The sequence below is a fragment of the Suncus etruscus genome, chromosome 13 (genome assembly GCF_024139225.1).
Source record: "Suncus etruscus isolate mSunEtr1 chromosome 13, mSunEtr1.pri.cur, whole genome shotgun sequence".
NCBI lineage: Eukaryota > Metazoa > Chordata > Mammalia > Eulipotyphla > Soricidae > Suncus > Suncus etruscus.
The window spans coordinates 18,590,831-18,608,012 of record NC_064860.1 but is presented as its reverse complement, the minus strand read 5'-3'; the positions used below and the strand labels follow the sequence as shown (position 1 = coordinate 18,608,012).

The following is a 17,182-nucleotide window of genomic DNA, read 5'->3' as shown; positions in this document are numbered from 1 at the left end:
TGATATAGGGGATGAGATGCTTTTTCAGCATGTTCAGTTGACTTTGGTTTAATCCCTGGCACTGTATGTGGTGCTTTACTGCCAAGAGTTGACTCCTGAGTCAGGAGTAGTTCTGATAACTGTTGGGTATGAACCAAAATTTAGTTTCCCCCAAAGTGATCTTCTTATAAAATGGGTAGGGAGCTGAGATAGAAAGTGAGCTTATTTCCATTCCTAAAAGGAAAAAATGTAGGGAGAGACAGAGACAGAGACAGAGAGATAGCGTCTGCCGTAGAGACAGGCAGTGGGGAGGTGAGGGTGGGAAAGAAACTGGGGACATTGATGGTAGGAAATGTGCACTGGTGAAGAGATAGGTGTTAGACATTGTATATTGAAACTCAATTCAAATGAACTACTTTGTAACTATGTATTTAATAAAATTTCTTAAAAAAGGAAAGTGAGGTTTTTTTTTTTTAATACAAAAAAAGGATTTGCATGTACATAATTGGGCAATAAACTAAAAGTACAAGTTGAGTGACATAAGGAAGAATCCCATTCAGGAAATGTAGAATATGTTTCCTATTGAAACGTCTAAATGTGAGGCTGGTGAGGTGGCGCTAGAGGTAAGGTGTCTGCCTTGCAAGCGCTAGCCAAGGAAGGAATGCGGTTTGATCCCCCGGCGTCCCATATGGTCCCCCCAAGCCAGGGGCAATTTCTGAGCGCTTAGCCAGGAGGAACCCCTGAGCATCAAACGGGTGTGGCCCCAATCCCCCCCTACCAAAGAATAAAATGTCTAAATGTGAGACCAGAGTGATAACACAGCAGATAGGGCATTTTCCTTGAATGTGGCCAACCCAGCTTTGATCCCCAGCATCTCATATGGTTCCCCAAGCTTGCTGGGAGTGATATCTGAGTTCAGAGCCTGGAGTAACCCCCGAGGACTGCCATATGTGGCCCCAAAACAGAGTGTAAATTTGGGCCCAGGCGATAACTCACTGGCTGGAGTGCATGTTTTGCATGTCGGAGACTGCATGGTCCTTTGTGTGTGTTTGTGTGTGTGTGTGTGTTTTGGCTCACACTCGGTGACACTCAGGATTTACTCCTGGCTATGTGCTCAGAAATCTCTACTGGCTTCGGAGACCATATGAGAACGTTGGGGATCAAACCGAGGTTCGTCCTAGGTTAGTACATGTAAGGCAAACGCCCTACCACTTGTGCCACCACTTCGGCCCCTACATGGTACTCTTGAGTATTGCTGGGTCAACCCCCAAGCAAAGAACTAAGATTAGCCCCAGAACACTACTGGGTGTGGCCCTGAAACACAAAAATAAAAGTAAATTAAACAGATCAAATAATTTTTTTTTTTTTTTTGGATTTTGGGCCACACCCTGCTTTGCTCAGGGGTTACTCCTGGCTGTCTGCTCAGAAATAGCTCCTGGCAGGCACGGGGGACCATATGGGACACCGGGATTCGAACCAACCACCTTTGGTCCTGGATTGGCTGCTTGCAAGGCAAATGTCGCTGTGCTATCTCTCCAGGCCCCAATTATTTTTAAAAAAGTTTAGCTGTGCTTTTGCATGGTTTATTGTCAAGCTAGTGATAGATGATTATGAAATGCATTCCGGCTCTTTATCCTCCAACATCCTGTTGCACTGCGTTTGTTTCAATGATTTCTAGGTGCTTTGTGGTAAGGAGGAAGGTGCAACTCCTCAGCTCCTAGTAGACTTTTGGGAAGCTCAGCTAGTCGCTTGCATCCCGGACATGGTCCTTGAAGAACTATTTCTCAAACTCACGACCCAGTACATCTGGAGACTGTCCAACAAGCAGGCCCCAGACACCACGCCACTGCGCACAGCCGAGGACCTGGTAAGGAAATGGGATGAATGAGATATGAAACTAAGATTGGCCACTGCAGCATGTTATTAGAACGAACCCGCTCAATGATGGCTTAGATCTAACTAAGCTTGCTGAAGCAGGAGTTAAAAGATGTACTTAAAAATGGGTCAATGAGTGAAGCTGCCAACAGTGTTGAATTATTCTATATTCTAAAGGCCTGTTTGTAAATCATATGCTGAAATGGTACCTTAGTTGCTAAAGAATGAGGGGAGGAGCTTTTCTCTCCAGACATCATTACTTCCATCTGCCATCAGGAATCTTCCTTTTGCTCACTAGTGGGAAAGGAATGATATGTGAAGAAGAACTTGCTATCAGGCCCTTGTCCCCTGCCAACTGTGCCCTCCTCTGTACCCCTCTACTTTGTACCCTCTATATACATTTCCTGAGCATGGGGAACTCATTAGAATTCATTAGAATTTGTCTTCAAGAGATCTTTCCCTCCCAAAGAAAATATAGTAGAGATAGTATTCAGTTGTTACTGTTAACTTTATTTTTGGTTTTTGGGTTTTTTTATTTTTTGGTTTTTGAGATACACCCGGCAGCACTCAGGGGTTGCTCTTGGCTCTGTGCTCAGAAATTGCTCCTGGCAGACTCAGTGGACCATATGGGATGCCAGGGATTGAACCAGGTCCTTTCTAGATTGGCCGTATACAAGACAAATGTCCAACTGCTGTGCTATTGCTCCAGCCTCATACTGTTAACTTTTGAAGAATATAGTTAACTTAAAAGTATTGTGCTTTTTTTTGTTTTGTTTTTGCTAGAAAATGCCTCTCTGGAACATTATTTTTTGGTGGAGTAGGGGGTCAGCTTGGGCCACACCAACTGTGCTCAGGGCTTACTTCTGGCTCAATGATCAATGGCCACCACTCCTTGTGGGGTTTAGGGGACCATATACAGTACTAGGGATTTAACCATGTTGGCTTTGTACAAGACAAATGCCTTAAAACTCTATGCTATTTCTCCATACCTTTTCTCTGGAATATTTCAAAATTCCAATCATAAGGTAGTATTTATTTCTGCTGTATGTGGTGAGGTGCCAAAAGGCACAAAATTCTCCACAGTGCATCCGATATTAAAGACCTCTTATCCCAGCAAAGAGAACACAAGGGATTTCTCACTATTTTCCACTGTTTGCTCATTGTATCCAGAACATCTAGCTTTGCTGCATTCTCTCTCTCTCTCTCTCTCTCTCTCTCTCTCTCTCTCTCTCTCTCTCTCTCTCTCTCTCTCTCTTTCTCTCTCTCTCTCTCTCTCTCTCTCTCTCTCTTTTGGCAGTTTTCAGGGGTTATTCCTGACTCTGCACTCAGGGATCACTTCTGAGATGCTGAGGGGACCAAATGGGATTTAGGGGTTTGTACCCCAGCTGGTTATGTGCAAGGCAAATACCTACATGCTGTACTACTGCTCCGGCCTTCATGTCACTCTTGATATAAAATGTCTTCTGCTTTCCAGATCAGCGCCTGTGGTCATTATGGCTTGGTCAGCCCATGGGTTAATGTCTTAATATCCTGTGATCCCTTACCTGATAAAAATTATGCTGAAGACCTTGCAAAATTACAGGTAAATAAAAATACCTCCTCTCACATCCTTAGGGGTTATTCCTGGTTCGGGGCCCACAAGGCTAGTTTCCTACTAGTGGAATCAGAAGCACAGCCTGTCTATAAGCCACATAACGGTATGAGCACTTTGTGGTTAATGCAAGTGGATCATATACTGAGTGGTGCTTGTATTTATTTTTGTTTTTAGTTAGTTTGTTTGCTTTGGACTACACTCAGTAATGATCAGAGGCTACTCCTAGCAGGGCTTGGGAACCATATTATGCTGAGGGTTGAGTCCAGGTCTTGCAGATTGAGTTCTCTCTCTCTCTCTCTCTCTCTCTCTCTCTCTCTCTCTCTCTCTCTCTCTCTCTCTCTCTCATCTCTATCTTCTTTCTTTCACTCTTCTCTTGTTTTTAGTGTTCTCTTTAGGCTCTGTGTGTCTTATTGGAAACAGGATAAAATACTTTATCTGGCTCCTGAAAAGGATTTTTTTGGGGGGCAAGATTTCTGACACTATGGACAGTGCTTTGAATGGAAATGAGAACTAAGGTTCACTTGAAATTGGTGGTCCAGACTGAGCGAGGCAGGGCCTTAATGAGTGTAGTTCAATGACCCAGGAACCAAGTCTAAACTGCATATGGTTTGGATTGGTTCTGTCATCATGGCTGCTAGCATTAACCAATTGATTAGAAGTGTGGTGCAAACTCAATGGGGCAGACTGGTCTTTCTCCTGAAGGATTTGACAGGTTTCAAGTCCTAACTATAGTTACTATTGTTCATCTCACTGCTTGAAAAAGTGATTTCATGTTGTAAATTTTATTTACAATTTTGTTTTTTTTGGTTTGTTTGTGTGATTTTGTGCCACACCCAGCATTGCTCAGAGGTACCTCTGGCTCTGCACTCAGGAATTACATACAACTTGCAGGCTCGGGATCATATGGGATACTGGAGATCAAACCTGGTTCTGCCATATGCAAAGCAAATGCTGTACCTACTGTACTATTTTGCTCTGTCTTCCCATTTACAGTTTTCAAAAGAGTTCTTTCCAGCAATCTTTTCTCTGATGGTAGAAAGTTAGTTAGCCTACTTTTGTTTGTTTGACTGTTCTTAGGGCTTATTCTTGACTCTGCTGTCTGGGATTACTCCTGGAGGGAATTGGGTGGCTATAAGGGGTACCAGAGATTGGCTCCCCAGTGCCTGGCCAGTGCCCTGCCTGCTAATATTGCTCTGATTGAAGCCTAATCTGTTTCTTTTTTAAAATTTATTTCCTAGTTGCAATTTTCTAGATTCCTTATGGGTCAATTACAGTTCAGGAAAAAACATAATATGTGGAAACAAAACAAGCTCTTTGTTCTCAGCAGAGAAATGAGAAGGGGTGAGGGGTGGAGAGACTTTTCTGAAGAGCTTGTTAGAGCCATGTGACATCCCTCAACTGTGACCCCACTGCACTTGCCCACAGATTTCAAAATTCTATCTCCATGAGCTTATTTATCTGAAGAAGTGAAAGAAAAACCTGCTCATCTTCTCCCTGCCCAAAACTGCCCACCTTGTGCATGGTTCAGGCCTTATAGTTGGCAGGAGCTCTTCAGACTTTCTCTCCCTGGAACCCCATATAGTGAGTGGGTGAGGAGAAGAACATGTGTGGGACATATCGGGAGATTCACCCTAGATGTTAGCTGGAGATCTGAGAAAGATCATGTATGTGTTGTAGTAGAGAGAAGTGCATTCCTAGAACTGGGAAAAAACACTTGTGTACCCAGCTAAGAAATGGCCACAGTAAGAGCAGATTAAATGTTTGGAGTTTTGAGCCAGGGGGTTGTTTGGGAGGTCTTGGAGCTACACATCACTCTACTTAGATTTACTCCTGCCTCTGCTTAGGGGTCATTTCTGATAGATCATATGGGTGCCAGGAATTGAGTCTGGGTTGACTGACTGCATGGCAAGTACCCTGCCCAGTGTAGTACCTTTCTGACCCCTGCCCTTTTTTTTTTTTTTTTAATTTTTATTGTGGCCAAAGTGAATGATAAATCTATCACAGTGATATTTAAGGTAAATAAATGAGGGGCAATTCCACCACCAATGTTGTCCTCCCTCTGCCCCTGTTCCCAGCATGCAGTGCATCCCATATCTCCCTCCTTTAGCCCCCTGCCTTTTATTTTTAGTCTTTTTTTTTTTGGTTTTTGGGTCACTCCTGGCAGGCTCTGGAACCATATGGGATGCCGGGATTCAAATCACCATCATTCTGCATGCAAGGCAAATGCTCTACCTCCATGCTATCTCTCGCCCCCCCCCCCACCTCTTTTTTTGGTTTTGAGGTCACACCCAGCAATGCTCAGGGGTTATTTCTGGCTCTGCACTCAGAAATAGCTCCTGGCAGGCTCAAGGGACCATAAAGGATGCTGGGAATCGAACCCAGGCCCATCCTAGTGGGCCCTGTGCTAGGTGAACACCTTACCGCTATGCTTTTGTTCTGACCCCCACATTTCCCTCTTATCAGGAAATCATTCCAGTGAAGGTCACTATTAAGCATGCAGGAAAAAAGGAAGGTACCAACCTCATTCTTCTAGCTAATCCTTGGTAGAGTCTGGAGTAAGATAATCACGCTGAGTGTAAGCACATGGTTGATACTCCATATCCTCCCATGAGTCTGAGTAGATGCTGTGGCACAAAGAATACAGAAAGAAGAAAATCAGGATAGGTCCCGGCTTTATCCAGGAGAAAGAAAACATGAAGATGGATTTTTTTTGGTAGTAGAATCAAAAGTTCTATTTATAGTTTTAGTGCTTAAATATCAGTTTTGCTAATATTTCAAACAATGAAATAATAACTTGCTCTTTGTCATTCAGCTTGTGGCAGATGACATTGGTAATCAGTGATAGGGTCTTAACAGTTGCTTCAGTTTTCTTAAATACCATATTTTTTGGTCATGTATGTAGGTCCTGCTCACAAAAATGTATAAAATAGAAAACACAGGTGAGCTTTGTACAGGATGTTAGTTTCTGCCTTATCTACTATGCTATGCAGAATCTACATCAAGTTTTAAAAACTCTGTTCCACCAGTATCTTCTGACCTGTAGAGTTTTATTTGATAGATTAGCTGTGAATCACTATGTTTTTGAAGGTTTTTAGTTGGGTCTGTTTCCCACGGACCCTTTAAGGCTTCTTGGATCGGGTCCATGCACTCCTCAGCTCTGGAAATTCTATGATTCCTTTAATTTGTGTTTCTTTTTTTTTTTTTTTTTTTTTTTTTTTTGGTTTTTGGGCCACACCCTGTGACGCTCAGGGGTTACTCCTGGCTATGCGCTCAGAAGTTGCTCCTGGCTTCTTGGGGGACCATATGGGACGCCGGGGGATCGAACCGCGGTCCATCCTAGGCTAGCGCAGGCAAGGCAGGTACCTTACCTCCAGCGCCACCGCCCGGCCCCTAATTTGTGTTTCTTCATTAAATTTACGTTCTTGTTTCTCAGGGATTCTGTTGATTCTTCATGGTTTGACTTGAATTCAGCCCATAGTGATCTGGTGTAAAATTCATTTCCTCTCAGACTTTTCCCCCATTTTTTTTTTTTTTTTTTTATCATTTTATAGATGTTTCCTGTGTCTCATCTTGGAGTTTTTGGATTTTTTTTTTTTTCTCAACTGCTTCTATTCTGCTACTTAGAATACTCTTTATTTCTGTAATTTCTGACTGAGGTGTTCTCATTTCAGCTTACACACTTTTGCTCTGTGCTGACTGCCTATCGCGTTGTTTCTTTGAGCACATGGAACATCCTCAGCCTTCTCAGTAGTTCTTCTCTGAGAGGTGAGGGAAACTGGTTGATAAGGGGAGAGCCTCATTTCTTTTGTTTTTATACATTGAACTTGGCGGGCTTCTGTGCACACTTTCTGTTGTGTTAGCAGTGCTGTGTGGGTGAATCTTTGTTACTCTTGACACTGAGAAGTTAGGCTGGGTATTTCCCTTTTTCCTTTGCTATCAGTCTTCACCTAAGTGAAGTTGTCAGGTGTGTCAGTGAATTGTCAGGTGTAATTAGGAGAGCAGAGCTGAAGCCATATGGTTCCGGATACAAGCAACATGAGTGGAGGTCAGGGTGTCACTGATGTGGTTGATGGTGTGGAGGTTGCCAGGAACCAGGTGAAGTGAGAGGGGAGGCAGCAAAATTTGCTTCTTATTCCCCTAAGGCCCTGGGAATGTCAGCCAGGAGTGTAACCTCACTAGGGAAGGGTGAATGAGCAACTAAAGGGTCTGAGCAAGCAGAGGAAAGTGGGCCAATTGCAGTGGCAGAGATTGTGTTTGGAGGGTGGTAGTGGTGGGAATATGTCATATTTCCTTTTGATAAAGAAAAATTGTACTCCGTATGTGTTTGTGTTGACTCATCCCATAACATTTCACTTTTCTGTTCATAGTCTCTCATATGTGGTCCTTCATTTGACATAGCTTCCATCATGCCGTTCTTGGAGCCGTTGTCGGAAGCCACAGCTGCTGGCCTCAGCATCCATGTCCTGTGCCGCACGCGCCTGAAGGGGCATGAGCAGTGCATAGACACACTGTTAGAGCGCTGCCCCGAGGCCATCATCCCTTATGCCAACCATGAGCTGAAGGAAGAGAACCGGGTATGTTCTCAGTTCTGTCACTCTGGCTGGAGAAGTGTGGTTCTAATACCACTGTCTTGCTGCTTTATTTACAAAATGGGCAGTTATGAGCAGCTATTAAAGTACATGGTGATGGTATATTTTCTTTTAAAAGTCTTGTCAGGGCCAGAATGATAACATAGGTAAAGCTCTCTCCTCACCTGGGTTCTCAATCTGGATTCAATCCCTGACATCCCATATAATCTCCAGAACCCATCAGGAATAATTCCTGAGTTTAAGCCAGGAGTAACTTTTGAGCATCACTGCAGGTGGTCCCCCAAATTAAAAATAATAAAAAAATATTGTGTGGATGTAAGTCTATACCAGAAAATTTTCTGTGCCTTGTGTTTACTTGAGAAGTTAGGAAAGTTTGTATGCTTTTTTGTTTGTTTGTTTTTGGCACACACTTGCAGTGCTCAGGGGGCTACTCCTGCTCTGTATTCAGGAATTATTCCTGGTGGTGCTCAAGGGACCATATGGAATGCCAAGGTGTGAACCTGGGTTGGCTGCATGCAAGGCATGTAGTACTATTGCTCTGGCCTAAGAAGTTAAGATAGGTTTAGATTTGTTGTTGAGTTTTTTGGTTTTGGGGCCACACCTGGCAATGCTCAGGAATTACTCTTGGTAGTGCTTGACTACCTTATGGGATGCCAGGGATCCAGTCTAAGACAGCTATGTGCAAGGCAAATAACCTTACATCTGCACTGTCACTCTGGCCTCTTGATCCATTTTTTTTCTTGCCATCATTCTATCAAGAGATTATAGAAGAGTGTGTATTTCTTCTCGAAAACATCTGTGTGAATATGTACAATATACATGTGTAGATGTTCAAGCTACAAACTTGACTTATATGATATGACTTAATATGTTGATGCTATGGCTGCAATTTCTGTTAATTAAACTGATTCAAGTAATTGATGGTCTATGCTGACATAGTTAAGTGTTAAGAAGCTGTCTGGCTGTTGTGAAAACTACTTCTGCTGCCAAGTTTGGTGTCATCAGCAGCAGGATGAGCACTTGCCCTCTGCTTTCTTATATTGGATCTGAATATGAAATGCATCAAGCTTAAAATTCATTCCTTTTTTCCTAAGATAGACTTTGTGGTGGAGAAAATTATTGCCTGAGCTTTGCCAGAGAATCAGACGTGGAGGAGAGAACTGTCAACTCTACCTGGCATCACTGAAAGGTGGAGTGATGGGTTATTTTTGCTTGGCTATAAATTTTATCTGGAGCCTTTGTTTTAATTTAACTGTTTTTTTTGGGGGGGGGTTGGATGTAGTGTGGTGTGGGGGCTTCTCTCAGCTCATGCTCTGTATTCACACATAGGGATCTCAAGAAAACAGGAGGTGCTGAGGTTTGAACTTTGGCCATATGCAGAGCCTCTATAGCCCAAGATTTACTGTTTATAATTTACTGAAGTCTTCCTTGCTTTCTTGTTTTTTTCATGTGACTCTCAGTTGATTAATGAGGGTCTTTGTAGTCCTTCAGGAATTTATTTCTTAAATCCATAGGCTCTCTTGCCCATATAGTTGATGTGCATTGATTTCTTTCCACTGTACAACTGGAACTTTTTGTTATTTATTTAAAAATTTTTTTAAATTTTGTTTTTGGTTTTTTTTTGGGCCACACCCGGCAGTGCTCAGGGGTTACTCCTGGCTATCTGCTCAGAAATAGCTCCTGGCAGGCACGGGGGCCCATATGGGACACCGGGATTCGAACCAACCACCTTAGGTCCTGGATCGGCTGCTTGCAAGGCAAACACCGCTGTGCTCTCTCTTCGGGCCCTAAATAAAAAATGTTATTGTACGTTTTTGTTTTCTTGCGACCACACTTGGTAATGGTAAGGGATTACTCCTAGTTATGTGTTGGGGCCTGTATGCGGTTCTGAAGATTGAACTTGAGTTGACTATATGCAAGGCAAGCACCTTACCCACTAACTTTCTTCAGTTTTCTTTTGTTGTTGTTGTTGTTTGTTAGTTTTGGGGCCACACTTAGTGGTGCTCAGGAATTACTTTTGGCTCTTACTTCTGGGATCATTCCTGGCAGTACTTGGAGAACATATGGGATGCTAGGGATCTAACTAAGTTTGGCTTTTTTTGGTTTTGGTTTTTGGGCCACACCCAGTGACACTCAGGGATTAGTTACTCCTGGCTATGCGCTCAGAAATAACTCCTGGCCCGGGGAACCATATGGATCACTGGAGATCAAACTGAGGTTCCTTCTGGGTCAGCCTCCTATAAGGCAAATGTCCTACCGCTGCGCTATCACTCTGTTCCCAAGACCTCTCTCTTTTTTTTTTTATTAGTTATTATCATTCAGTATTTAACCAATATTTATTAATTTTTAATTCAAGGTTGACAGTGCCTACTAAAGTTTTTCTCAGAAGATAAACCGATACTGGAGCTAGAGAGTAAGGTGCTTACCTTGTACGTAGCCAAACCAGATTCAATACTGTCACGCCATATTCCTGAGCACATCAGGAATGATCTCTGAGCACAGAGTCAGGAGTAGCCCTAAGCACAGCTGATTATGACTCAACCCACCTCTCCAAATAAAATAAAATAAAATAAAAGGATATATACATATAAGCTCAAAAGAATAGAGAACTGGGGTATTGAGTATTTTAACTGACTTCTTTGAATCAAAGCAGCTATTACAGTGCTAATAATAATAATAAAAATATTTTTTCAGGAAGGTTAAAGAATATATTAAAGTCATAAAGGAAGAACACAGTACTAAAAGTCCAAAATAGGAAAATAGGACAAAGATTTAAGAAATTAAAATTATTTGGAGCCAGAGAGGTTTTTTTAAAAAATAATTTTTGGGGCCAGAGAGGTAGCACAGTGGTAAAGGCATTTGCCTTGCATGTGGCCAACCCAGTACAGACCCGGTTCCATTCCTGGCATCCCATATGATCCCTTGAGCCTGCCAGAGGTGATTTCTGAGCATAGAGCCAGGAGTATCCCCTGAGTACTGCTAGGTATGACCCAAAAATCAATCAATAAATTAATAAACTGCTTAAAAAATAGAATCACCATTATTGTTATGATTCAGCACTGCCACTCATAGGGGCTATCTAAGAAATAAAAACATATTCACCCCTTCTGCAAATGTTTCCAAATCCTTAATAAATTATCTCAGTCACAGATGCTCCCTACCTCTGTACTTAAAACATTTGAATGACCATTAGGATCAGTAAAAGTTGTTAATTGTTGTGGCCAAACTCTGGAGTGCTTGGGAGCATTAGGTCCAAAGCTGGCAGTGTTAAGAATAGGGGTTACCATACTGTAACATACTGGGAATCAAATCTCCCTGTGGCTTAACTTGTCATTCTTCTTTAAAATTAATGATCTGGGCACAAAGTAAACTGTGTAAGAAGTTAAGATTATTAATCCTAATTGTCAGCAAGTATCGTGACAATTTGTTAGTCTTTTTAACAAGTTCTCAAGAATTTAAAATGAGTGTCATTAAATTAGACAGTTTTTGGATGTTCGTAATTGATCCATAAGTCTTCATATAGATCTATGCAGTGTGCATAGGAATTTGGTCATAGTTTTTTTGTTTTTTTTTTTTTACTATAGTTCAGCCCTCTAACAGTCTGAGGGACAGTGAACTGGTCCCCTATTTAAAAATCTGAGGACCACTTATATAGGGGGTCATCAGTTTCTTGACTCTGCTGTGTTACTATCACTAGTGAGTTGTTGAAAAGTACCGTTACGCTGATCTCAGCCTATATGCATATTGGAAATGGATCGTATTGGAATTATGCTTGCAGGTTAATAAATAAAGTGACTCCTGGGGGTGACTTCCCGAAGAAACCCCTCAAGTAAAGATAATGTTGTGAGAGGGAAGGTGAGGAGCTGGCTTTTTATTCTCCTCTGCCTGTCCACTCTGGAATATTTAGTCTGGTTTTTAGAGAATGGAAATAGCAAGAGTTTGATTAACTATGCCAACTGCATGCAGGCTGCCTATAATCTGAAATAGGGTATTGGTGTTAGTGGGTTACTGTTGAGTGAGAGCCCCCACATCTTCCTGCCATGAGAGCCAGACATCTATTATAAAGGCACATTCTGGATTTTTTTTTTTATGATCCCCATCCATACTCTCTATCTCCACTTCAGTCATGATCACTCCACTAACAGTTCCACTTGCCTATATTTTTAAAATAGAGTTGCAAGGCCTGAGACTACATATATGTGACGGTATGTCTATGACAGTGGTATCTGCATGATAGTGTGTGCCTGTGTGTGACACTGTGTGGCTGTGTGTGTTACAGTTGTGTATGTCTGTGTGTGGTGGAATACAATGCTGGATGAATGTGTCTGGTGGGACTCAGCCTGTGATACCTCAGGACCTGATATTGCATTTCGTACATTCTGTGTCACACCTGCCATCAGCAGTGTGCCTCCAGTGGGGGGAGCTTTCTGTAACCTTTGAGAAATGCAGGGTGTAAGGGAGACACTGAATAACTGTAGGGCAGTTCCCAGGGACTGCCCTCTGTTGGTAACATGCCAGAGGTAGAGTTTAGAAGGAATATGGCTCCTTGCACAGAGTCTGACACAAGCCAGTCTTAACATCCTGAGACCAGCACAAATATAAGGTTGACTCAGTAGTCAGTTTTTAGTACAATGGTGGAGATGGAGGCCAGTTTTCTGTGCCATGAGCTGTGAGTTACTATCTTTTCTTAACACAGCATTTTCCATCCTTGGCACTATTGACATTATTTGGACCACCACATAATATGCATGGTTTGGGGTGTATTACAGCATTTCCAATAACTACACCCTAGTTATAACTGTCTCTGGACATTAGCATATGTCCCCTCTGGGACACAATCTTACTGAGGACCCCCATCACTTTCTCCAGGCAGAGCTGTTGATACTCGTGTTGGTGGTAACTTGGGTCAAGAAAATAGTGCCAGGCCCGGAGAGATAGCACAGCAGTGTTTGCCATGCAAGCAGCCGATCCAGGACCTAAGGTGGTTGGTTCGAATCCCAGTGTCCCATATGGTCCCCCGTGCCTGCCAGGAGCTATGTCTGAGCAGACAGCCAGGAGTAACCCCTGAGCACCGCCGGGTGTGGCTCCAAAACCAAAAACAAACAAACAAAAAAATAGTGCCGCTGTGTTTGGAATGAACTCACTGAGACTTCTACTGCAGTCAGGAACAGAAATCAAGCTTCCAAAGTCATTTTAAAATTCCACCAGTGAGAAAAAGCCTTTATAACCATCTGGTGGTTTTTTGTTTTTCTTTTTAGACCAGCTAGTTTCTAGACAAGTACCAGTTTAAAATAGTGATCTTATTCTTGGGAGTTTAAACTCATAGCAGCCCCTGAGCACGTCAAGTAGTCAATAGGAGAGGAGAACTGGGCAAAGATAAGACACTTAGCTTTAGAAACTCACTCACTTCACTTTTGAATTTGGGGGACTATTTCTAGTCTCCACATAGAGGTTGCATAAACTGGTTTGAAAGGAAAGCATCTGTAATTCTTTTTCCCACATGGATTTTGCAAAACTGCTTAGTAACATGCTTATCAAGGTGCTACCTATTACATTTGGGCTGTGTGTGGTTGCATTTTGATCTAATGCTGAAGGGGCTCTGGATGACAGTGCCATGAGCAGATGGTCACACTGTAATAGAGACTTGGAGATTTAGTGTTTTCTTTAGTCACCAGTGAAAACAGGTGGGCATTTAGTCCCTACTCATCCTCCAGGTTTTGCCCTGATGATTCTCGGGGTCTTTTTCCAGTTGCACTGCTGCTTCACTTACTATGTAACTGTGGACCAGCTTCTCTTTGTGTAAGGAGGATCAGGTTGCAAAATATTGGACAGATTATACTGCACAGACACATGCCATTGAGCTAGAGATTATCTTTCTGCTCATTGTGCAGAGAGAAAGAGAGAGTCGGGAACTGCCCGGGAGGGTCACCAAGGCATAGGGCATCTCTGCAGAGAAATGGATATCATGCAGGCATCATAAACTGGTCCAGCTCTTTCTGTGGGCACACCCAGGAAGAACTAAGTTCTAGAACATTGACAGGGTTCATCAGAGAACCTTGTTTTGTCACTGGGAAAGAAAACCTGGTTATGCAAACAGATTTGTACCTGATTAAAAAATATGAAAGGAAGTGAGCAAGGATAATGTCATCCCAATTGTTTATGGTATTCCTTGCCCTCTGAAAAGAGCCTGTTGTAAGAATTAGCTGCAGTGGTACCCTCTTATTCAAAGCAGTAATCGGGTAATTACATTTTTCTATAGTAGTGGACAATGGAAATTATTGGGGAGGGGATTGTGTAATACTCTCACAGTGACACTATAGACCCTACCTCCATGGGCTGTGAAGAAAATCAGCTTAACAGAACTTTAGAAAAAACAGATGAAGCCATACAAAACCTGAGTTTAACCTCTGATTTTAAGAGAGAGATTTTTATGTTTCTCATAGATAAGCATTTTTGTTTGTCTTTTTTGTTTTGTTTTGTTTTGTTTTTTGTTTTTGGGTCACATCTGGCTCTACACTCAGAAATTGCTCCTGGCAGGCTTGGGGGACCATATGGGATGCTGGTATTCGAACCACAATCCTGCTGCATGCAAGGCAAATGACTTATCTCCATGCTATCTCTCCAGCCCGATTAAACATTTTGTGATCTTAACTTGCTTTGGGTTGACTTGAAATATTGAAGATGGGTGGGGTAAACAACAGAGTTGCTGTTTTCACTGTACTTATCTTCCCCCACCCTAACAGAAACATTGTCAGTGGTTGCTGTGGAACTAGAGCTGAGAGATTTCCTGAATGTTCTCCCTGAAGATGGCACTGCTGCCTTTTTCCTGCCATATCTCCTCTACTGCAGCCGGAAGAAATCACTGATGTGAGGGGTCGTTGGCAAAGCACCATCCTGGCATTCAGTGTGGAGACCAAACTTGGAAAAATGCCAAGCCATCTACAATATAAAGTGTTTCAGGTTGAATATGCCCATCTATTACCAGGGCTTTCCAGCTGCTTCCTTACCAAGTAGCAGTATTATTTTTTCTTAATTTATGAATGGAATTCATGCAATTGTCCAGAATATTCAAAAGCTACAAGGCATAAGAATTCCTCCTGAAGTCATTATTTTTTAAAAGAAGAGATGAACTTTTTTTTAAATTTTGGGCCACACCCAGTGACTCTCAGAGGTCCTCCTGGCTATGCACTCAGAAATCACTCCTGGCTTGGGGGGCCATATGGGATGCCACGGGATTGAACCGCGGTTCACCCTGGGTCAGCAATGTGCAAGGCAAATGCCCTGCTGCTGCGCCATCGCTCCAGCCCTGAGAAATGAACTTTTATATTCCAAAAAAAAAAAATCTGTTGTTACTGGAGACAGGACAATCATTTTTTTTTTTTTTCATTGCTAGAACACACAGAAGCATTTTGCAAGCAAGCTTAGCTTGAACGAATGTCACTCCAAGGCCTCTGGATTTTGATCTTGATTTTTTCCAGACTTCTTATCTGGGTCACTTTATAGATTTAAAGTTTTGTTTCCTTTGTGAATGATGTTCATGTTTTTCCACAATAAAAGATGTTAAACTGTTGTCCTGGTATTTTTAATGCCTGCCCATGATGTATTTCTCTTTGAGTCAAAGGTTTACAAGCTCCTTTTCTGGTTCACATGGTTTGTGGAATACATGGTTTGTTTTGACTTTTAGCAAAGACTTGTTTCAACTTTGGTGAATGTATACTTTTGCTTATTTACCTAAAGTCTTGGGGAAAATATTTTTTTAATGTATCATAGTTATTACTTCTTTAATCTTTCTTTTTTTTTTTTTCTCTTGTCACACTCAATGATGCTCAGGGGTTCTTGCTGGGTCTGCATTCCATATAGGCTCAGGGGGACCATATGGGATGCTGGGAATAAAATCTCAATCACCAGTGTGCAAGGCAAGTGCCCCCCACCCCCTATGCTTTTGCTCTAGCCCCAAATCTCTTATTGACTTTTGAGCCCAAATTCATGATTTCATTGGTAGTATATCTATTCCCTTGGCATTTGCTATATTTTGAAACCCTAACAGTTTTGAAAACCATAATAGTTCATCTTTACCAGGATTTAATTATTATTTTAACATCTTGATTACAAACACGATTGGGGTTGGGTTTCTATCATGTAAAGAATACCCCCCCCCCATCACCAGTGCAACATTCCCATCACCAATGTCCCGAATCTACCTCCTCCCCACCCTACCCCACCCCACCTGTACTCTAGACAGGCTTTCTATTTTCCTCATACATTCTCATTGTTAGGATAGTTCTCAGTGTAGTTATTTCTCTAACTAAACTCATCACTCATTGTGGTGAGCTTCATGAGATGAACTGGAACTTCCAGCACTCCTCTCTTCTGTCTTTGAAAATTATTGCAAGAATATCTTTCATTTTTCCTAAAACCCATAGATGAGTGAGACCATTCTGTGTCTTTCTCTCTCTCTGACTTATTTTTTTAATTATCTTTATTTAAAAACTGTGATTATAAGTATGATTACAGTCATGTAAAGAACACCCCCTTCACCAGTGCAAGATTCCCACCACCAATTTCCAAGATCTCCCTCCTCCCCACCTAACCCACACCTGTACTCGAGATAGGTTTTCTACTTCCCTCATTCATTCACATTGTTATGATAGTTCTCAGTGTAGTCATCTCTCCAACTGCACTCATCACTCTATGTGGTGAGCTTCATGTCATGAGCTGCACCTAACAGCCCTCATCTCTCTTGTCTCTGAGATACTGCTAAAAATGTCTTTCATTTTTCTTAAAACCCATAGATGAGTGAAACTATTCTGCGTCTATCTCTCTCCCTCTGACTTATTTCACTCAGCATGTACATGCACATCCATGTATAGGAAAATTTCATGACTTCATCTTTCCTGAATATATATATTCCATTGTGTATATGTATCACAGTTTCTTTAGCCATTCATTTGTTGAGGGGCATCTTGGTTGTTTCCAGAGTCTTGCTATAAATAGTGTTGCAATGAATATAGGTGCAAGGAAGGATTTTTGTATTGTATTTTTGTATTCCTACGATATATTCCTAGGAGTGCTATAGCTGGATCATGTGGGAGCTCAATTTCCAGTTTTTGGAGGAATCTCCATATTGCTTTCCATAAAGGTTGGA

At 42.0% G+C, this 17,182-nt stretch overlaps 1 protein-coding gene across 1 annotated transcript in view; it reads left to right on the top strand.

Annotated features, from left to right (window-relative positions):
* Positions 1 to 15,361, top strand: part of HPS3 (HPS3 biogenesis of lysosomal organelles complex 2 subunit 1) — a 44,423-nt gene extending 29,062 nt beyond the window's left edge. Inside the window, exons 13-17 of the mRNA XM_049785523.1 lie at positions 1,658 to 1,846; positions 3,329 to 3,436; positions 7,816 to 8,022; positions 9,136 to 9,226; positions 14,781 to 15,361. Coding sequence (XP_049641480.1) covers positions 1,658 to 1,846; positions 3,329 to 3,436; positions 7,816 to 8,022; positions 9,136 to 9,226; positions 14,781 to 14,908 — 723 coding nt within the window. The 3' untranslated portion in view covers positions 14,909 to 15,361. The remainder of the gene's footprint in view (positions 1 to 1,657; positions 1,847 to 3,328; positions 3,437 to 7,815; positions 8,023 to 9,135; positions 9,227 to 14,780) is intronic.
* The last annotated feature ends 1,821 nt before the right edge of the window (positions 15,362 to 17,182 follow it).